This window comes from Peromyscus leucopus, chromosome 2 (genome assembly GCF_004664715.2).
Source record: "Peromyscus leucopus breed LL Stock chromosome 2, UCI_PerLeu_2.1, whole genome shotgun sequence".
In the NCBI taxonomy this organism is placed as follows: Eukaryota; Metazoa; Chordata; class Mammalia; order Rodentia; family Cricetidae; genus Peromyscus; species Peromyscus leucopus.
The window spans coordinates 97,446,921-97,470,077 of NC_051064.1; the positions used below are offsets into that span (position 1 = coordinate 97,446,921).

The following is a 23,157-nucleotide window of genomic DNA, read 5'->3' on the forward strand; positions in this document are numbered from 1 at the left end:
TGTGTGTGTGTGTGTGTGTGTGTGTGTGTCACACGAAGTTGCTCAAGAAGGCCAGAAGAGGGTATCAGATTCCCTGGAGCTGGAGTTACAGAAAGTTAGGAGCAGCTGACATGAGTGCTAGGAACTCAGTTCCGGTCCTCTGCAAGAGCAACAGGTATTCTTGATGGCTGAGCCAGCTCTCCAGCCCTTAAAATGTATTTCTAAAGGGAGAGGAAGAGTAATCAATTTCTTGTCCAAATGTAGTGTTAGGAAAATCTCTCAACAAAAAGATCAACAAGACAAAGACAGTCTGATTTTTCTCAAAGGGCAAAGGTAAACTGGCAAAACCAGGTAAAATAAAGGATATATATAGTGCTGGATTCTCTCCACACTCTTTAATATACAAGAAGAACAAAGGAAATGTAATGGAAAAAGGACAGCCTTTGAACTAATGCTGTTAGTCAGTTAAACAGCTTACAGATGATCTTGATCCAGACTTTATATCATATGCAAATAGTACTTCTGAATGGCTACAGACCCAAATGTCTAAATGTGTAAACCTTTGGAAAACACAGGAAAATTTTTGGTTTATGCTAGGATAAGCAAACAGCAGAAACAGCAGACCTGATAATCTGAGTTCAATTCCTGGATCCTGCAGTAGAATAGAATCAACTTTCCAGGGTTGTCCTCTAACCTCCACCCATGTGCTATGTCTATTGCACCTGCACTTACTTCACACACACACACACACACACACACACAGAGAGAGAGAGAGAGAGAGAGAGAGAGAGAGAGAGAGAGAGAGAGAGAGAGAGAGAGAGAATAAATTAAATAATTTTAAAACATGACCTACAAATAGAAACAATTACTAGGCTGGATTTCATCAAAATTTAATATTTCTTTTTTTCCAAAAAGACTAAGACAATGAAAAGCCAAATCACAGAGTGGAGAAAATAATTGGAAGCCACATATCTGATAAAGAACATGTATCAAGTCAGGTGGCTAGCATGTGCCAAAAATCCCAGATATTTGGAAAGCTGATGCAGGAGGATTACTTAAGCCCAGGAGTTGACCTCAGTCTGGACATCACAGTGCTTCTTGTCTACAACAAAACAACTTGAATCTGGAATATATAATAACTGCAGTTTGATGTGAGGTTTCCCCTATAGGATCCTGCATTTGAACACACGGTCCTCAACTGGTGACAGTGTTTAGGAAGGTTATGGAACCTTTAAGAGAAAGAACCTTACAGAGGAAGTGTGTCACAGGAGGTGCACTTGGAGATTTTATAGGCTGGCCACATTTCCTGATCTCTCTCTGCTTCTAAGCTGCCAATACAACTTGAGAGACCAGCATCCTGCTCCAGGTGCCATGGGTTCCACGCCATGATGAATTGTAATCATTCTGGAGCGCCTAGTCACAAACTTTTCTTCCTTAAGTTGCTTTTATTATGGTAACAAAAGAGCAACTAAGATAATTACAATAGGAAACAATAAAAGATTTAAAAATACCTTCAATTGAGGGAGACATGTAGATGGCAAATAAAAAAGGCAACTGGAATCCAACATCCATTGTTATTAGGGAAATGTACACTAAAACCATAATGTGATATACTACACGTTAGGAAGGCTAAAACCCAAAGCAACTACCAAATGGACCTCTCAGAGTCAGCAAGCAAGGATGCAGAGGTGACACAGCAATCCTGATCTCAGGTGCTTCCTTTAAACAAACAAATAAAAGACACAAAAGCTTGCATGCAAATGTTAGGTGAGGCTTTGTTCAAAATCATTAAAAATGACAAGTAATCTTATACCCTCATTAGTTTTTTAACATTGCCATAATAAATCATGAGAAATTGGATGGTTTAAAAAACAGATTTGCTGGGTGTGGTGGCATATGCCTTTAATCCCAGCACTCAGGAGGCAGAGGCAGGCAAATTTCTGTGAGTTCCAGGCCAACTTGGTCTACAAAATGAGTTCCAGGACATCCAGGGCCACACAAAGAAATCCTGTCTCGAAAAACAGAGCATAAATTCACTATATTAATATTCTGAAAGTCAGAAGTACAGTGTGGATCTTGCTGGATCAAAAGATCTAGAAGACTTGGTATGGATCCATCTTCTGTTCTTTTGGGTTCTGGACAGAATTATGTTCCTTGAGGTTGTAGAAATTGTTTCCCTGTTTGAAAACCTAAGATGGTAACAGCCTGGATCTTTTTTTTTTTTTTTGGGGGGGGGGGTTTCGAGACAGGGTTTCCCTGTGTAGCTTTGCGCCTTTCCTGGATCTCACTCTGTAGACCAGGTTGGCCTCGAACTCACAGAGATCCGCCTGCCTCTGCCTGCCTCCCGAGTGCTGGGATTAAAGGTGTGCGCCACCACCAGCCTGGATCTTTGATGTCATGTCTTTCTTCTTTCTCTTTCTCTTTTTCTCTTTCTCTCTCTCTCCCTCCCTACCTCTCTCCCTCTCTCTCTCCCACTTTTAAGAAGGTTCAGATGATTATAGCAGACCCACATGGGTAATTCAGGGTAACTCCCCTATCAAAAGTTTGTTAATCCTAAATCTCAAATGTTTTATTATATAAAGCAATATCTTCTCAGAGTCTGGAGACTAAGGTGTAAACACCATTAATATGCCATTATTCTTAGAGCATCTCAACTGGGGAATTAAAAACTCATATACACAGGATGGGGAACTACCCAGCAATAAGAGGAAACTACTGAAATTCAAAACATGTATGAGCCCCAGATACACTATGCTACTAAAACCAGCCTCAAAAGACTATATGTGGGGCTGAAGAAATGGCTCAGGGATTAGGAGTGCTTACTGCTCTCTTAGAGAACCAGAGTTCAGATCCCAGCACCTTCATTACTGACTCATAAATCCTTAAAACTGGCAGTCAACTGTAACCTTCAAACACTATACAAAGAATCCAAACAACCCATTTGTTTCTACAAAGCCTTCCCAAGTACCAAATAAATCAAGTTTTGTCTCTACTGCATCCTCTTCCACAAATGACACCAGCATTCAATCCTACCCTAACCAAGGGGGAGCTCATTTCCATCTGTTTTTCACATATCACATAATCCAGAGTCAAGAGTCATCACAGCCCAGTTCTTCCTCAGGTCTCTGATTCTCTGAAAACATGCTGCTTGAAACTCAAGGTTTTTAAACAAGCAATCCTCTAAATACAAAATGAACTCACCAGGAGTGTCTTCTTTTGCTGTGCTTACATAATCTTGTTTTCATGTCTTTTCCAATAATGAAAGTTAACCTATCACTTTAAAAGGTATCTATATGTGCAACATGAAATAGAACCAGCAGGTACCATTACTTTATGTGTGAGATTCTAGCTAAACATTATAAATCATGATGCTGTCAGTGATTCCATAATACTTTTCCTAAAGTTTTTCTGAAACCCCTATCCTGTTATCTCAGAGTACACTGCGGTAGGTAGAATACTCTGTTATACCCCCCCAAAAAAAATTATAAAGCACATGTGAACATAACTGTGTCCAAATAACCAGTTTATTATTCTTTGCTGTCTAAAAGCATAGTCAGTTCTTTATTAGACATATATGAGAATTGAACTCAGAGAATGCTGTGAGAAGAAAATCCTCTAATGCATTAATATAAGTATATATAAACAGAACCTTTTGTACTGGTTACTTTTCTTATTGCTGTTTCAAATACTTGACAAAAAAAAAAACACTGAAGGAGGAAGGATTTATTTTGTTTCATGGTTTAAGAAGATAAAGTTCATCACGGCAAGGAAGACAGGGCAGCAAAAATGACTCGTGGCTACACCAGCAGAAACAAAGCAGATACTTATTACACAGTATCAACTGGGGGTGGGGGTGTGAATATGAATATGGAAGCAGGGCCCCAGTGACCACTTCCTGCTTAGACCCCACCTCCTACAGATTCCACAGCCTCCCAAAGCAGTCCACCAGCTGGGGACCAAGTGTTTACACATGAACCTATGATGGAGGACATTTCACATACAGAACCTAATAGTCTACACATGCCTCCAACAGGCTCATGGCCATGTTATCATATAAAGTATGTTTGCCAAACTGGACATTAAATGCATGTACTGCCACACCTAGACACAACATCGTATTTTTAATAAGTGTGTGTGGGGGGGAGAGACACATAAGCAATGAGGTGTTTTTTATAAAATAGTAAAGAATAACTAAGAGTCCCTGGGACACAGCCAGTCCCCGGGAACCCCCACACATCTCTGCCCCAGTTGCCAGCCAGCAGGGAAAACTCCTGCGGGCAAGCCCCCACCACCACCAAAACCTCCCATCAGACCCTGCAATCTACAAGACCCACGTCCTACCCCTAATACCCATCCACCTGCAACCCCAGTAACTTCCTGAGACACGGAATCCACCAGCTCTCATTGGACCAAGAGGTGAGTGACTCTTCTCTGACCCAGAGAGTCCTGCCTCAAGGACCTAGGCCATGGGACACAGCCAATCCCCAGGAACCCCCACCCATCTCTGCCCCACTTGCTGGCCAGCAGGGAAAACTCCTATGGGCAGGCTCCCCCCACCAAAACCCTCCACAGGACCCTGTAATCTACAAGACCCACGTCCTACCCCAATACCATCCGCCTGCGACCTCAGTAACTTCCTGAGACACAGAATCCACCAGCTCTCATTGGACCAAGAGTTGCCGGTCAGCAGGGAAGACTCCTGGAGTCAGGCCCCCCCACCAAACCCCTCCATTGGACCCACCAATCTATAAGACTCATGCCATGCCCCAATATCCATCCCCCTGCAACACCAGTGGCTTCCTGAGACACAGAACCTGCCAGGTCTCATCGGACCAAAAGAGGCTTGTGAGACACAGTATCCGAAGAGCCCTGATAAGACCACAAGCCACAACACCAGCCGGCTTGGATTGGACCAAGAGCAGCTCCCTCAAGTAGAGAATCTGTCAGCTCCAATTAGACCAAGAGCTAAGTTTGGACCGACCCAGAGGGGCCCCCTGAGACACAGACACAGCAAGCATGGACTGGACCAATAGCAGCTCGCTAAGACACAGACACCTCTTACACCTACTGGAGGAAGAGATAGGTAGACGTCCGTGCAAAAATACATACAATATAAAGAGCAATATGGCATCACCAGAACCTAGCCCTTCTACAACAGTAAGACCTGAATATGACAATGTAGAAGAAGCAGAAAAAAGCAACCTTAAAAATAACTTCAGGTCTTTAAAGAGCAAATGAAAAATTCCCTTAAAGGAATTGAGGAAAAGACAAACAAAAAATTGGAAGAAATCAATAAATCCCTTAAAGAAAGCCAAGAAAACCATGAAAAAGAAATTAAACGTGTGAAGGAAACAGTTCAAGACATGAAAATTGAAATAGAAACAATGACAGACATAAACAGAGGGAATGCTGGGAATAAAAAATCTGAGTAAACAAACAGGAAACACAGATGCAAGCATAACCAACAGAATACAAGAGATGGAAGAGAGGGCCAGGTGGCGGCGGCACATGCCTTTAATCCCAGCACTCGGGAGGCAGAGGCAGGCAGATCTCTGTGAGTTCAAGGCCAGCCTGGGCTACAGAGTGAATTCCAGGAAAGGCATAAAGCTACACAGAGAAACCCTGTCTTGAAGAAGGGGGGGGGGAGAGAGGGAGGGGGAGGAGAGGGAGAGGGAGAGGGAGAGGGAGAGGGAGAGGGAGAGGGAGAGGAGAGAGAGAGAGAGAGAGAGAGAGAGAGAGAGAGAGAGAGAGAGAGAGAGAGAGAATATCTCTGGTATAGAGGACACAATAGAGGAAATAGATTCATCAGTCAAAGAGAACACCAAAGTCAAAAAAGTCCTAACACAAAATGTCCAGGACATCTGGGACACCATGAAAAGGCCAAACCTAAGAATAATAGGGATAGAAGAAACAGAAGAATACCAACTCAAAGGCACAGAAAATATTTTCAACAAAATCATGGAAGAAAACTTTCCCAACTTAAAGAAGGAAATACCTATGGAAGATACAAGAAGCTTAAGAACACCAAATAGGCTAGACCCTCCAAAAAGTCCCCTCACCACATAATAATTAAACCACTAAACAAACAGAATAAAGAAAGAATATTAAGAGCAGAAAAGGAAAAAGGCCAAGTGACTTATAAAGGCAAACCCATCAGCATAACACCCGATTTCTCAATGGCGCCTTTGAAAGCCAGAAGGTCCTGGACAGATGTAATGCAGACACTAATATACCCAGCAAAACTTTCAAACACCATAGACGAAGTTAACAAGACATTCCAAGACAATACCAGATTTAAACAATACCTATCCACAAATCCAGCCCTACAGAAAGCACCAGAAGGAAAACTCCAACCTAAGGAAATCAGATACACCCTTGAAAACACAGGCAATAGATAACCCCACAGCAGTAAATCCCAAAGAAGAGAAGTACAAATACACTACCAACAAAAAATAACAGGAATTAACAATCACTGGTCATTAATGCCCCTTAATATCAATGGACTCAATTCACCTATAAAAAGACACAGGCTAACAGAATAGATACGAAATCAGGATCCATCCTGCTGTATAAAAGAAACACACCTCAACTTCAAAGACAGACACTACCTCAGAGTAAAAGGCTGGGAAAAGACTTTTCAATCAAATGGACTTTAGAAGCAAGTTGGTGTAGCTATCCTAATATCTAACAAAATAGACTTCAAACTAAATAAAATCAATCAAAAGAGATCCAGAAGGGCATTACATACTCATCACAGGAAAGATCCACCAAGATGAAGTTTCAATTCTGAACATTTATGCCTCAAATACAAGGGCACCCACATAGGTTAAAAAAAAAAAAAAAAAAAAAAAAAAAAAAACTACTAAAGCTTAAATCACACATCAAACCCCACACATTAATAGTGGGAGACTTCAATACCCCACTCTCACCACTGGACAGATCTGCCAGACTGAAACTTAACAGAGAAATAAGGACCCAAGAGTCAGAGAGAAAAGTAGGCAATATCACAGGCCTGGAAGATAAAGGAGGCTTCAACAAGCCAAAAGGAATAGGCAGCACCTAGTAGCCATGAAGTCAAGGACATGTCTACCCTGCTGACTCCACCGCATTAGCCCAGTAAAATTGATTCTTACGTCTGACCTCCAGAACTGTAAGATTAAAAAGCGATGCCAGGTATGGCAGTATTCGACTACAGTGAACCCCAGCAGTTCGAACTCCAGGAGGGAGCAGACAGTGACTTGCAGGTCAGCTTAGACTACATAATGAGACTCTGCCCCAATAAAACAAAACAAAACAAAACAAAACAAAGCACAACAAAGGAGGTAAGAAATGTGTTATTTTAAACCATCCCATGTTTAACTTTGTATACTGAATATAGGAAGCTAAGACATATAGTACTAAAAGACTTCAATAATCTCCACCTTATAGGGCATTCACGGTACACAGGAACAAGTCAGATAAAAGCATGAAGAAGCATTCAGTCAGGTGAGATATTACATAGGATAATGACCTTTCGTCAGTATATTAAAATATCAATTAGAAAAGAAAAGTAGTGGGCACTTCTAAATGACCTTGCAAGCAGGAAAATGAGAGTATGAAATGGGTGTCATTGATACTGAAAAACTATCCCAAATTATTGCTGTTTCATAAAAGCATGAGGGCTTTGTGGGAATGTGCCTTTATTTATTAGAAAAAAAAAACTTTCAAAATATCTAACTTATTAAAAATAGAAGAAAGTAGGTGAACTGAATATAGAAAATGTATCAAATATTGGAAGTAGGTGGCAGGAATACAGACATTTATTATACTATTCTACTTTTCTGCATGCTTGATATAGCAAAGAACAGTTTTTAATTATTTATTATTAAAGCTATCACTTTACTACATTCTAAATATCCTCATACCCACAGGTTTAGTCCTCACCCTGTCATCAAGAAAACTTCTCCATGCAATACACAGAAACCATTGTAGAAAACCACAACTGATCAGAATGCAGAGAACAAGTGACTGTGTGGTGTCCAGCCCAAATGATATATTTACAACACAGCTCCTACACCTAAGGCTCCGAGACTATAGTGGAAGGAGTGGAATGAGCCAGAGAAACAGGAAGTTTCCTGTGAGATTGTATCTGCTAGAAATCTCAGAAAAGCTAAACCCATGAAATCTCATCAACATAGCTGCCTACACAAGACCTAAATTAAAAACACCAATAAAAATGCTAACATCGCCAGGCGGTGGTGGCGCACGCCTTTAATCCCAGCACTCGGGAGGCAGAGGCAGGCGGATCTCTGTGAGTTCGAGGCCAGCCTGGGCTACCAAGTGAGCTCCAGGAAAGGCGCAAAACTACGCAGAGAAACCCTGTCTCGAAAAACCAAAAAAAAAAAAAAAAAAAAATGCTAACATCGAAGTGGGAGAGAGCTCAGGAACCCTCAACCTGAGACGAAGAACCACAGGCAACAAAGGAATGCTGGAAGCAGGAGAAAGTCTTCCCCAAGGAGGAACACACCAACTAATTATATTTGAGACATACATATATATATACACACATATACACACACACACACATATGTGTGTGTATGTAACAATTAAAGAGGTAGAGGTCATGAATTTGAGAGAGAGATGGAGGGGTATGGGAAGGGTTGGAGGAAGGAAAGGGGGGAAGAACACCGTAATTATATTTTAATTCAAAGAATAAAATATTTTTAAAAGATGATAGGGAAAGATTAGGTAAAAGGTAAAATATCTGCTAGTCATGTGACCCAGTATTTGAACAAGATGAGGCAATTCACTGACAAAAGAAAAAAAACTCTAGTATAACAATTAGATTTCTGTGATTTCAAAAACAGGAAAAAAACTTTAGAGAGAGCTACCAAAACAACAAATAATCTTCTCAGTCCTTCAAAGCTCTCAATATGAATCAACAGGCAGGCCATATAGACCATTAAAATGAGGATTCCACCTATGACCTCTGAAAAGTTCAATCCTATGATGTCTTAGTTCAGGTATCTGTTGCTGTGATAAAAGACCACAACCAAAAGCAACCTGGAGAGGAAAAGGATCATTTTGATCTTACAACTCTCAGTCACAATCCATCACTGAGGTAGGTCGGGGTAGGAATTCAGGGTAGGAACCTGGAAGCAGGAACTGAAGCAGAAGTCATGGAGGAGCACTGCTTACTGGCTTGTACACCACGGCTTGGTCAGCATGCTTTTTTGTATATACCAGGACCACCTGCTCAGGGTAGCACCACCCACAATGGGCTAAGACCTCTCAAATTAATCACAATCAAAAAAAGTCCTTCATAGGTTTGCCTACAAGCCAATCTGATGGGGACATTTCCCAAATGAGGATCTCTCTTCCCAAGGGACCCTGCCTATATCAAGCTGACATAAAAAATTAACTAGTACATATGCTAAGGAATACTCGAGAGATTCTGAAAAAGTATCTATCTGCTTCTCATTTCTAAACAACTGGGTCACAATTTGTTTCAAAATCATCAGACTAGGAAAAGTTGGGAAGAGGTTTAAAATACCAGAGAGGAGAAAAGTAGATGGTAAGTTAGAAAGAGTTCGTCATACATGTTAAAATTATTCTGCCAGGTGGTGGTGGCAAACTCTTTTAATCCCAGCACTCAGGAGGCAGAGGCAAGTGGATCTCTGTGAGTTCAAGGCCAGCCTGGTCTACAGAGTTCTAGGACAGCCAACATAGAGAAACCCTGTCTCCAAAAACAAACAAACAAAAAAAATTCCATACTTAATACAATTAAACATAACAGTGTCATACATTCCAGAGTGGTGACAGTAGTTGACTTAATCACAGGTCAATTTTCCAAATATATCATTCCCCAACAAGCTCAGATCTCAGGTCTATCGGTCTATCTTAGGCTCCCCTTTTAAAAATCCCTTGACAGAAATATTTGGTTGTAATGTAAATCTGTGCTGCCTATTAATCAAGCTCAGGGGCATTCACAGTACTCAAATACTTTATTGCATTAAGTTTAATAAAAGTGGGTTATGAAAGACACATTTCTAACAAATTCACATTTTGTTAAAAAGATACTAGCAGCAGTTGGCATTTGGTTAAACAGCATTCATTTTTTTAAGTTATTTACACAAACATAGTCAAGGAAGTTTCTCTAACCAAATAAACTCTGAGCACTCTGCTGTCAGCTGAGCTGAACCACGAAACAGAGATCAACGTTCTTTGAAAAAAACAAAAGGTGGTGAGCAGCTGTGTTATGCTAGCTCAACAGGAAAACTAACACAGCTACTAATGGCAACCACACAGACTATTATTTGAATATATAAAAGCTTATTAAACCAAACAACAACAACGAGTTCCACAACATATCACGGAGGGTTCAACAACTGACAGGTGGTCACAAGCAAATTTTAGTTGCTGCTCTTAAGACAAGAGAAGAGCCCAGTAATTCCTCAACTAACCCCTTTAGTGCAAAGCGGTCATCAAACCTCACTATTTATGCACTACATCCTCTTGTTCTTGCTTCTAAAGTATCTGCTCTGACTATGAAGAATATGTAAGAAAACGGTTTTGAAGGTGGAATAGCTTATAAAGAAATCTAGCTATTACGTTAAACTAATGCAGTATAACTAATAACCAGTACTTCCAAACTAGTAACTAAATAAAGCCAACTGATGCTTCTAACCATACTAAAGTTTAAGGCTCTCCAAAATCTGAGAGAGAGAAGCTGGGTGTGGTGGCACCTTTAACCCCAGCACTCAAGGAGGCAGAGGCAGGTAGACTTCTGGGATCTCTGGAAGTTCTGGGCTAGCCAGGGCTACAGTGAGACCCTGTCGCAAACCAAAAAAAGAAGATGATGAAAATAAAAAAACAAGGAAGGGAGGGAGGGAGGGAGGGAGGGAGGGAGGGAGGGAGGGAGGGAGAAAGGAAGAGAAGGAGGATGGAAGGAAGAGAGGAAGGGAGGAAGGGAGGAAGAGAGGAAGGGAGGAAGGGAGGAAGGGAGGAAGGAAGGAAGGAAGGAAGGAAGGGAGGGAGGAGGGAGGGAGGGAGGGAGGGAGGGAGGGAGGGAGGAAGGAAGGATGGATGGACCTCCATATATGGTAATCAATCTTCATTGTCAACTTGACTAAGTCAGAATCAAGACAGAAAGTCACTTCTGGGTGTATAATGAGTATTTCCAGAAAAGTTTAAGTGGGGAAAGAAGTCCCATGCTAAAGGTAAACAGCACCATCCCATGGGATCCCTGACTGAATGAAAAGCACTGAGCACCAGCATCTGTCTCCCTGCTTCCTGACTGTGGATGTCATGTGACCAGCTGCCTCATGCTACTGCTGCCGTGCCTCCCCATCATGATGAACTGTCTTTTCTTAAAGGTGAGCCAAAATAACACACCTTTCCTTAAGCTACTTTTATTGGCTATTTTATCTCTGTCACATCAACAAGAAAAGTAATTAATGTGCCATGTCTTCTGTTTGACTTGTTATGATACTGTGTTTTGTTTTGAAACAATGTCTCATTGTTGGAATTAGAGACATGAAGCAATTTTTTAATTTACTTTTTACAATATCTTGTCTCTCTGTGTGCGTGTATACATTTATGTAAAGACAGGCATGTGCAGGCAGGTCAGAAACTTGTAGAAGTCGGTTGGTTGTCTTACTTCCACCATGTGGGTTCTGGGATCAAACTCAGGCTGCCAGACTTGGCAGCAGAGGTCTTACCCACTGAATCATCTTATGGGCCTTTTAGGTCATTCTTCCTGTATGGCAGGGTCATGCATCTGCCACAGTGCATATGTGGAGATCAGAGCTAACTTATAGGACTCAGCGCTCTCTCTACCTTGTGGGTCCCAGAGACTGAACTCAGGTGACAGTGTTTGACGGCAGAGGCCTTTACCATTTGAGCCGTCTCTCTGGAAAATGAAGTAATTCTTAAAAAGTCTAATTCTCTTAAAAAATTCTAAATTATTTTAAACAGTTCAGTTAGGTATTTCCAAATTTTAAGTATATCTTTTAATATACTTTAAAAAGTTATTGTAAAAAGTTAACATTAGGCCGGGCGGTGGTGGCGCACGCCTTTAATCCCAGCACTCGGGAGGCAGAGCCAGGCGGATCGCTGTGAGTTCGAGGCCAGCCTGGGCTACCAAGTGAGCTCCAGGAAAGGCGCAAAACTACGCAGAGAAACCCTGTCTCGAAAAACCAAAAAAAAAAAAAAAAAAAAAAAAAAAAAAAAAAAGTTAACATTAAAAGTTGAACTTGCTAGTCAATTCAAAGCACACCCTCTGCAAAAGAAGTTACGAATGGCTGGGATAGTCCCAGAGTCTCATATATAATCGGCAACTTATTTTGAGAATTTCAGAGTTTCCTGTCATCTAAAACTACAATACTATTTCCTCATTGCTCATTGCAACTTATTTTGAGAATTTCAGAGTTTCCTATCCTCTAAAACTACAATACTATTTCTACATAGCTCATCACCTATAGGGAAATACAAATTCATTTCCACTGACAAATCCTGCAATAAAAATGCATTCATTTAAAATTCATAAAAAGGTATTTAGCAATAACAATTCTGAAGCATCGCTATGATTTCCCTAAAGTGTTTGTATTTTTATCCCTAACATCTAAAAATCCCCATGCTGGCTATTTTGCTGTACTATTCAAGACTTAAATTTCATTAAAAACACATTCTTCAGAGCATGATCATATTACATTATAGGCCAAACAACTAGTCTCATCTTCAGTGCAACTTTAACTGTCATAAAGCTTCTCTTCTAGCCAATCGCCAGATGGAGTCATCATGAAAATCCTTAGGCTCTGCATTATCCTATATGTTATTTTTGCTAAGCAATTTATCTTAATCCGTACATTTCATAAGTTTTGACACAATTCCTAATTAGAAAGTTGAGATGGTAGTTTTTAGGCTATCTACAATACAATGGTAACTTAGCTTGTTTATTTCCTTACAGGGATTTTACAAACTGTGGGTATTAGATATTCAGAAATCTTAGGTCTCATTTTCCTTTTTTTTCTTTTTGAGGCAGGGTCTTGCAAGTTGCCCAAGATGTCCATGAATTTACTACCTTCCTGCTTCAGTCTCTTAAGTGCCAGGTTTATAAACATTTGCTATTATACTCAACTGTCCTAGTTAGGTTTCAATCGCTCTGATAAAACACCATGACCAAAGCAAGTTGGAGAAGAAAGGATTTATTTCAGCTTACAGTTAGTTGCACACAGTCCATCTTGAAGGGAAGTCAGGTACAGTTTACTGGCTTGCCTCCCATAGCTTGCTCTGCCTGCTTTCTTACATAACCCAGGACCACTGGCCAAGGTAGCAGCCCTCAATGAGTAAGGGCCTCCCACATCAAGAAAATGCCCCTCAGACTTGCCTAGGGGACAATCTGATGGGGCATTTTTCAACTAAAGTTTCTCTTCCCAGATAACTTGAGCTTCTGTCAAGTTGACAGAGAGAGAGAGAGAGAGAGAGAGAGAGAGAGAGAGAGAGATTGAGATTAACCCACTGATCGACTGACCAAACTAGGACACAACTTTGAACTTTTATGAATTTCAAAGTAGCCAAGTGTCAAATTTTTTCATACCTTTTTTGTTGTTATTTTGGAATAAGGCCACTTTAAAGTAAGCAGGACTGGAGAGAGGGCTAGGAGCATTTGCTGCTCTTCCAGAAGACTGGAATTCCATTACCAGCACCTACATTGGGTGGCTCACAACTGCCTGCAGCTCCAACTCCAGGGGATCCAATGCATCTGGCCTCTGCAGGAACCTACACTTGTATACACATACCCACAAACACACATGTACATAATGAAAAGTAAAACCTTAAAAAAATAATGTAAGTGAAAAATAGCGAATAAGCTTTAAGCAGGGGAATATAAATAGTCTGGGAAGAGAAAAGCATTTTAACACTGAACCTAGAGAATGAATCATGGGTGGGTCTAGCAAGAAATTTACATTCTTACCACCTGTTTGCAAGGTCTTCTGTTTTATCCACATCCTCACTAATCCTTATCCTTGGTATTTTTAATTAAATTAGTTAATTTGCTATTTATTTATTTATTTGGAGACAGGGTATCTCTGTGTAGTTTTGGTGCCTGTCCAGGATCTCGCTCTGTAGACCAGGCTTGCCTTGAACTCACAGAGATCCTCCTGCCTCTGCCTTCCGAGTGCTGGGATTAAAGGCATGCGCCACCGCCACCCAGCTCCTTGGTATTTTTAAAATGTCATTACTTAATTATTTGGTGTGTGTGTGTGTGTGTGTGTGTGTGTGTGTGTGTGTGTGTGTGTGTGTTTTCTCCTTCTAATTGTGGGTTGTAGGAATTGCACTCAGGTAGTAAGGCTTGGAAATGTGGGGTTCTCAAACTAAAACCTCAGAAACCATAAAGATACATTTGTGTGAAAATATTAGAATTGGTTGAGTAGGACTAGGGAGTTGATTCAGTAGGTAAAAACACTAGCTACACAAGCCGACCAATGTGAATGTGATTTCTAGAACCTAATAAAAGTGGGTGGAAATTTTATATAGCACCTTATTAATGTAGAAAATAGCATGGAAGTTCTCAAAAACGTTTTTTAAAAAAGTAAAGAAAAAAGCAACTCTATATATACACCTCATAGATATATTCACATTTTGTATACATTGCAGTCTTATTCACAACAGCCAAGATATAGTATCAATCTATGAGTCCAATGGTAAATAAATGGGTGAAGAAACAGTAGCATACAATAATATATTATATTTATACCTATTACACATAGATAAACACATCCCATATACATACCCACATGCATATATGCATGCATATATGTATGTATGTATTGAGCTTTTTAAAATGAGATCCTATCATTTATAACCACATGAATGAGCCTGGAAGCCATTACACTAAGTGAAATAAGCAGACATTTAAAAAGCAGGTATAGTGGCACATGCCTTTAATCCCAGCACTCAGGAGGCAGAGGCAGACTGTGAATTCTACATGGTGAGAACTCTGCAAGTTCAAGGACAGTCTGGTCCACATAGAGAGTTCCAGGACAGTTAGAGATACATAATGAGATTCTATCTCAAATTAAAAAAAAAAAAAAAAAAAAAAAAAGGCCCAAAAAACAAACAAGAAAACCAAGAAACACCATGGTTTCAATTACATATGCAATCTTAAAGAGATTCCAATATACGGCTGGAGAGACAGCTCAGCAGTTATACACACTTGCTGCTCTTAAGGAGGACTTGGGTTCACTTCCAAACACCTACATGGCACCTCAGAACCCACTGTCTAGAACGAAGCAGTTTCAGGAATTTTGATATTCTCTTCTGGCCTCTTCAGGTACTGCATGCATATGATGAAGGCATACATGTGGGTAAAACACTCATTAAATAAAAATAAATAAATCTTTAAAAAAAATTAACTACACTGAAACAGAATAATAGAATAGTGTTTACCAGGGTTAAGGAGAAAATGGGATATAGATCAAAATGCACGAAGTTGTAGTTAGACAGAATGACTAAGTCTAGAAATCTAATGCATGAGGTTAGGACTATAGCTAGCTAAAAACAATATGCACAGAAGTATACTGAACTAGACTTTAGATGCTGTTACAATACACAAAAATCAAATATGCAAGATGATGGATAGTCTTATGTGCTTGCCTAATAGTCATTTCATAATGGATCAAACACCATGTACTAAACCTTACACGCAAGTAAAATGAAAGCTGAACATTCCCAAAGGCCTTTTCTATATATACTTATATGGTCATGTAATTTCCCTTTCAATTTAGTGATATAAATTATGCTAATAGATTTTCTAACTAGGTTTTCTGATAAATTCTTGGAGTAAATTCTACACGATGAGCAGTGTAATTACTCACTTGATACACTGTTGGATTCTACATGCTAATATTTCTATTTGCCTATACCTGTGAACCTATATTCACAGGTTGAACTGGCTTAAAATCTCCAGTATGCTTTTGTGGCACTACTTATAAGACTGTGGATATTAAGAGTATGCAGAAATTTAAGGTAAACTGAAAAATCTCTTCATCTTTTTCTAGGCTAGAGAGAGAGAGAGAGAGAGAGAGAGAGAGAGAGAGAGAGAGAGAGAGAGAGAGAGAGAGAGAGAGGGAGAGATCTGTCTATGAATAGTAACAGTTGGCATTTATTGAACATTTCATCAGCTGCAAATACACTACACATGTTGACTTATGTAAGGAACAGTTCAGGTGTGAATGCATCCATCTTGATTTGGTGCTTCTTCAAAAGAACTTCATTCAACTTTCCAATTTCTCTGGCATCAAGCTTCATGTTTTCTACTTCTGTGGGGATATACTTGCATTTTGCAAGAAAGCCATGTATTTGCTAGTTCCGCAGTTATACATACAATGCCATATGTGGATTCTAATTTGTTTTAAGCTCATAAATATCTATGAAGCATCTCCTTACTTTCTAATCTTGTCCTTCACTTACTTCCTTCAAATCAGAAAGATCTCTATAGTATAGCCTTTACAAAGACAGAGGTCATGAATGGTTAAAGTTCTGTGTGTTTTCTATCTCTTTAGTTTTGAGCTTTTGCATTTGCTGTTTTATTTTCTCAATGTTCTTGTAGTTCATTACTTTTTAATTTCTTTGAAATGTAAAGGAAATTCCCCTACTCAATTTACTCTCTCGTGTCTTCCAATGTATTCACTTGCTTCTTAGTATCAGGACACAGATCAGATCAGAACCCGCGTTAAAAACCTCACTGTAATTTTATGACCACTTTTTATCTCTAAATAAGGTTACATTCTGAGCCACTGTTGGGTAAGACCTCAACAAATGAATCTCCAGGACATAATTTAACCCATAAGATCTTCTCTCCTTATTCTTCCTGTAACATGAATTACTAAATGGTCTTTTAATAATAATAATAAAAATTTAAAAAAAACCCAGAACCAGATATTGGGGTGAAAGCTGAAAGATCAGAAAAGCAGAGCAAGCCACAGCCACCACCTCTTTCCTCACCAACTCCTCATGCTGAAAAGCCTCAGCCTAGGCCTCTAGCTGAATGAGCTTCCTCAGCTGAATAGGCTTTAGTTCCTGTTTCCTCACACCTTATATATCTTTCTACGCTCTGCCATATTACTTCCTGGGATTAAAGGTGTGTGTGCTTCCCAAGCAAAGGCATGAGATCTCAAGTGCTGGGATTAAAAGTGTGTGCCAACACTGTGTAGCTGTTTCTCTCCTAGACTGAGTCAATCTCATGTAGTCCAGGGTGGCTTTGAACTCAGAGATCCAGACGTATCAATGCCTCAAGAATGCTAAGATTAAAGGTGTGTGCCACCACTGCCTGGCCTCTATGTTTAATCTAGTGGCTTGCTCTGTCTTCTGATCATTAGGCACATTTTACTAGGGTACACAATATATCACCACATTTTCCCTATAGGGTCTTAAGGCAAATTTTTAACTCAAAAAGTGTAACTTTTTGTTTTTCCCAGTAGATCCATGATAGGTCTCCTAAAACTGAGTTACATATATTTTTTTGAGGTTTTTCTGTAATATTCTGTATTTATCTACCCGTTCAGCCTGTTTAGGACAACAATTCAGTTCCCAGTCATAACCAATCTTTTTATCACTCAGCCTAGTGAGTTAAGAAACACAGAATAGCGTTAGTTCCCAAAATTACATTTGTGCTCTAACTATATTTCCTCGAGCAGTCCTATTATCTTGTTAAAGCTTTATTTCCTGTATTCTATTAACTCGGTGCTCAATAGAAGTTACTGAGTTTCTTTCAGCCTTTTTTGTCTGCTCATAACAGACTATTCCCTTAGCATGCAGCCTGGTCACACGGTGAGCATTTACTAGAGTGAAAAACAGCAGGTCACAGGACACAGGGAGTTTAAGCACCAAATATGCCAAGCTGACTCTTCTGCTGAAGCCTGGAAAAAAGGTTTACATGAATCTACCCACTAGTCCACTTCCCCTCAGATGAATAGAACTCAATTGACCTCAAAGTACAAAGCAAAATCCAAAAGGATACTATCAGTAAAGGCCTCTTAAGCTGCCTTTGCAAGCTTTGAGAAAAGGAAAATCTGTCTTTATTCTGTGGCTCCAATTTTGCTCAATAGCAAGGTGAAAGAAATGCTCTGCCTGCATTCTGTCAGAAGCCCTTAGTTTCCTGTCTTAGGTCTAGAGGTTTGCTTATGTGGGTTTATTCTGCTCCAAGAAGCAGGGAAAAGGACTCAGCAACAGGAGCGAAAGCCAGGGTCTTCCCACAGCCCTCCCTTCCCAGAACCTTCAATTTACATTCCAAGACGACTCCCTCAACACAACTGACATTCTTTTAAAAAAATGGTTTTTACATGCATTTATTTTTGTGGGGTTGTGTGTAGAATTGTGGTGTCTGTGGGGAGGCTAAAAAAAAAAAAAAAAACAATTTTGGGGAGTCAGTTGTCTCTTTCCAACATTGTGAGTCCCTGAGATTGAACTCAGACCATCAGACTTGATAGCAAATGCCTTGCCTAGTGATTCATCTCACTGGTCCTACATCATTCTTAGTAATAAAAATTGGAGTCTCAGCTACTTAAGAGGCTGAGGCTCGGGGTCAGAACTACTGAATCCTGAAGCTCTTAGGTCCTAGACAGATATATGGCTGAGTGGTTAAAAGTGCATACTGCTCTTCCAGAGGACTCAGATTTGGATCCCAGCAACCATATCTGGCAGCCTGTAACTCTAGCTCCAGGGCATTTGACACCCTCTCCTGGTCCCTACAGATACCCATATATATGTTTGTAATTGCTTTGTCTACCTGACAGAGCATGACAAAAAGTTCATGTGACCTGTCTAATCATACAGTGGGTTCTTTATGACACCGGCTTTGTATCTTTGTATCTCTGTAAAACTTTTTCATCATAATAATTCAAAAGCTAGTTACTGAATTTTGTTGTTGTGGTTCTAGGGGTTAAACCCCAGGGTCTAGTTCATACTAAGAAAGAACTCAACTACTGAGCTAACATCCATAGCCCTTGTTCTAACTTTGGTTGGTTGGTTTTGTGTGTATGGCTGTATGTATCTCTGTGCATCCACATGAATAACTAATACCCATGGAGGCTAGAAGAGGATGCTGAAGTCCCTGGAGCTGGGTTTCAAACCCAAGTGTTACCATACATGAATGTAACTGACACTCATAATCTCATAGGGAATGGCACTATATGGTGTGGTTTTATGGAGTGAGTAGGCTTGTTGGAGGAAGTGTGTCACTGTAGGGGTGGGCTTTGAGGTTTCTAATGCTCAGGATAACATCCAGTGTTTCAGTCAACTTCCTGTTGCCTGCAAGATGTAGGACTCTCATCTACTCCTCCTACATCTGCCTGCCTGCTACCATGTTCCCCGCCATGATGATAATAGACTGAACCTCTGAAACTGTAATCAAGCCTACCTAATTAAATGTTTTCCCTGTAAGGGTTGTTGTGGTCATGGTATCTCTTCACAGCAATAAAACCCCTAATTAAGACACCAAGTCTTCTAGAAGAGGAGCCTGTGCTTGTAAGCACTGAGCCATCTCTCTAATCCCTTGATGTAATTTTAAAAAGAACCAAATTTATATTCTAACTAAACAACCATTAAATGGCTTTCACACTAAAAAAAAAGAGGTAGCACTATTGTTCAGGTGTGAGATAGTAAAGCATTAAACCTTAATAATACCTAAAAAATGGAGAAAAATGAATAATGGGAAAATAAAAGTAATCAAGTAAAAACTGAATTCAAGATTCTAAAAGTAACGTCAAGAAACAAAACAATTTATTTAAGAAATTGAGGGCTAGGGATTGGTGGGACAAAGATTCTAGCATATGTGAAGTTCAATTTCTAGAACTAAAATGAAAAGAAAAAGTGAGGAAGGAACAGAAGGGGAGGAGAGAGAAGTGGGGAAGAAAGGGTGTGGGAGAAGAAACTTAAAAGTACTAAAAAGCAACAGGTTTAGTAAATACTTAAACTAAATAAACTGAGTGATGTGCAGTTCTACATTATATAAAGGACTATCACTGTTTTTAAAGAAAAGCTACTAAAATGATTTATTTAAAATGTCAACCTTTTCTATGCTGTAAAATGACGTAAAGCAAGATGTACTAAGTCTGTTTCTCTCAAGGCAGCCAAGGAACATAGCAAGACATTTTCAAGGCTTGAGAAAACATAGATAACTTGATTAGCTCTCTACACCTTTAAAAAAAAAAAAATTCTTGTGAGGAGGTGGTGGTGAACACCTTTAATCCCAGCACTCAGAAGGCAGAGGCAGGTAGATCTGTGAGGTCAAGGCCAGCCTGGTCTACAGAGTGAGTTCTAGGACAGCCAGGACTACACAGAGAAACCCTGTCACCAAAAAAAAAAAAACACAAAATAACAAAACAATTCAAAAAAATTTTTATTAGATTTTCTTTTATATTTATGAGTGTCTTGCCTACATGTAAATGTACCACATAATACCTGATGCTCAAGGAGGTAAGGAGTGGGTATCGGGTCCAATGGAACTGGAGTTATGGATGGTTGTGAGCAACCATGAGGGTGCTGAGAATCAAACTGGGGTCCTCTAGAAGAGCAACGAGTGCTTTTAACTGCAGCATCAATTGTCCAGCACCTCTCTACACTTGTAATGTGAAACTGTCCCTTTGAGTTATACTTACCCAATAATACTCTATTCAACATGAAAAAAAATCTAAACTTCAGCTTAAATACATACTTTTTTTTTTTAAAGATTTATTTATTTATTATGTATACAGCATGAATGACTGCAGGCCAGAAAAGGGCACCAGATCTCATTACAGATGGTTGTGAGCCACCATGTGGTTGCTGGGAATTGAACTCAGGACCTCTGGAAAAGCAGTCTGTGCTCTTAATCTCTGAGCCATCTCTCCAGCCCCTTAAATACATACTTATTCATGTTATTGTCCACTGACAATGGTTCTCAAAATTTCAAGTACCTTTTTTTTTTTTTTTGGTTTTTCAAGACAGGGTTTCCCTGTATAGCTTTACACCTTTCTTGGAACTCACTTCGCTGCCGCCGCCGCCACCTGGCCTTCAAGTACTTTTTATCATCACAATTTTCCAATTATATATATACATATATGTGTATATATGTGTGTTTGTGTGTGTATATATATATATATTTACAGTAATACACATATAAACGTACATGTAAAAATAAATAGGTCAAATGAACTTTTATACACACACACACACACACACACACACACACGTATATATTTATATAAAGGTTCTCATACATACACACACACACACACACACTCAGATAATCATAATCTTCAAAGAGAGGCTGGAGAGATGGCTCAGCAGTTAAGAGCACTTCCAGAGGATCCAAGTTTGGCTCCCAGCATCCTATTCAGGCAGCTCACAACAACTTATAACTCCCACTCCAGGAGATCTGATGCCCTCCTCTGGTCTCCCCCTACCCACATGTGACAATACACTCATACAAGCACACACACATTAATATTGTTTTAAATCAGGGATCTTCAAATAGATAACAAAGAAATTTTAAAATGAAAGTGTTTGTGTTTTTAACTTACTGACTGATTAAATCGGGTGCCACCTTACAGCCATCATCTGCCTCCTCTTCCATATCAGAGTCCAAACCATTGTCACCTTATAAAAAAAAATGAACTACTGAAAACATGTTTATAAAATGACTTTATCATTATATAAAAAGTGCCATCTTTAAAAGATACAAGTTTAATAAAGTAATAAAATATTTTTCTATTACTTGTATTTTTTAAGACTGATTTTATCTATGTGTTTGTTTGTGTGTATATGTGTGTGGGTAGGTACATGTATGCAAGTGTCCACACAGGGAGGAAGTGGCATTACAGATGGATATAAGCCACCCAATGTGCGTGTGGGAAACCATACTCAGATACTCCAGAAGAACACCAAGTGCTCTTAATCCTAAACCATTCTCCAGCTTCCAGTGTTATATGTAAAATTGATTTTTTCATTGTCTTCCCTTTATCAATCACATACAAACAAGAAGGTATATGTACATAATTAGGGACTATATACATAAATATGTATATATTTCCAGAATTACAAAATGAATTAAATCCTTAATTTTTGTTGTTGTTTGGTGTGTGTGTGTATGTGCTTGTGCGTGTGCGTGTGCGTGTGTGTGTGTGTGCACGCGCGCACGCGCGCACATGCATGCCCCTACGCATACACAGTGGGGAAGATGCCTGCAGAGGCAGATGATATCAGATCCCCGGGGATGGAGGTATAGGGAGCCACCTGATGTTGTTTGGGAACCAACTCCAGTCTTAACCACTGATCAATCTTTCCAACCCCATTACTTTACATTTAAAAAAAAAAAAAAAATTAGTCTCTGGAAATTGAAAAGATCTGCTTTTGTTTCTTCTGTAATACAATTGAGAAAAACCTCTCAAAGTTCCAAATCGAACCAAAAAAAATAAATAACTTGAAAATCCAAAATTCTAAAAGTTATCCGTATCAAAAAATAATCTTTGTTTGGGAGACATAAATGCTGGAAAATTGCAAACAATTCTAATATTACATCTAAGTCTTGTTGGAACAGGAGAAATACACAATAGCTTATTATAAGTTATGAAGAAAATAAAGCAGAAAATGTCTTAATTATTTTAAAGAAAATGTAACTTCTTGGTGATTTTTTTACAGTACTTCTGATATTTTTAAATTCATTTTATTATAATATACAAACAGACTTATCTATATATTAGTTGGGGAAAACTATCAAATTTGGGTTTTTTTGGAAATTCTATTCTCATACATAAATTTTATATTTCAGTACAAACACAAGTAAAAATATTCTTCAATGATTCCACAATAATGAAATTAAAGTCACATTCAAGCAAGAGAAAGAAAACCTCAATATTTATGCAGAGAACCACTTAATAAGTTTGCAGAATGTAAAAATATTCATTCTTACCCTCAAGAATCTTCAAGATTTTTTTTTCAGACAGGAGCTCTAATTGTTCCTGGCATAGTTTTTTAATTTCTTCTACTGAACAGTTCTAAAGAAAATGACATTTAAAAAAATGCATTTATGTACTATAGCTCCAATGTAAACTGGAAAACTGCAATTATAAGAAAAATTCCAATTAGCAAAATCTTATAATCAAACAAATTAAAACCTCACGAATAGTCACATGAACTTTTTTATGGGATGAAATCTGA

At 39.2% G+C, this 23,157-nt stretch overlaps 1 protein-coding gene across 2 annotated transcripts in view; it reads right to left on the bottom strand.

Annotated features, from left to right (window-relative positions):
- The window catches only part of Caap1 (caspase activity and apoptosis inhibitor 1), a 52,272-nt gene that overhangs the window by 23,463 nt on the left and 5,652 nt on the right, over window positions 1-23,157 (bottom strand). For both annotated transcript variants that reach the window (XM_028870322.2, XM_028870323.2), the window contains exons 3-4: window positions 22,910-22,994; window positions 21,522-21,597 (exon numbers count right to left, since the gene is read on the bottom strand). In XM_028870322.2, the coding sequence (XP_028726155.1) occupies window positions 21,522-21,597; window positions 22,910-22,994 (161 nt within the window). The remainder of the gene's footprint in view (window positions 1-21,521; window positions 21,598-22,909; window positions 22,995-23,157) is intronic.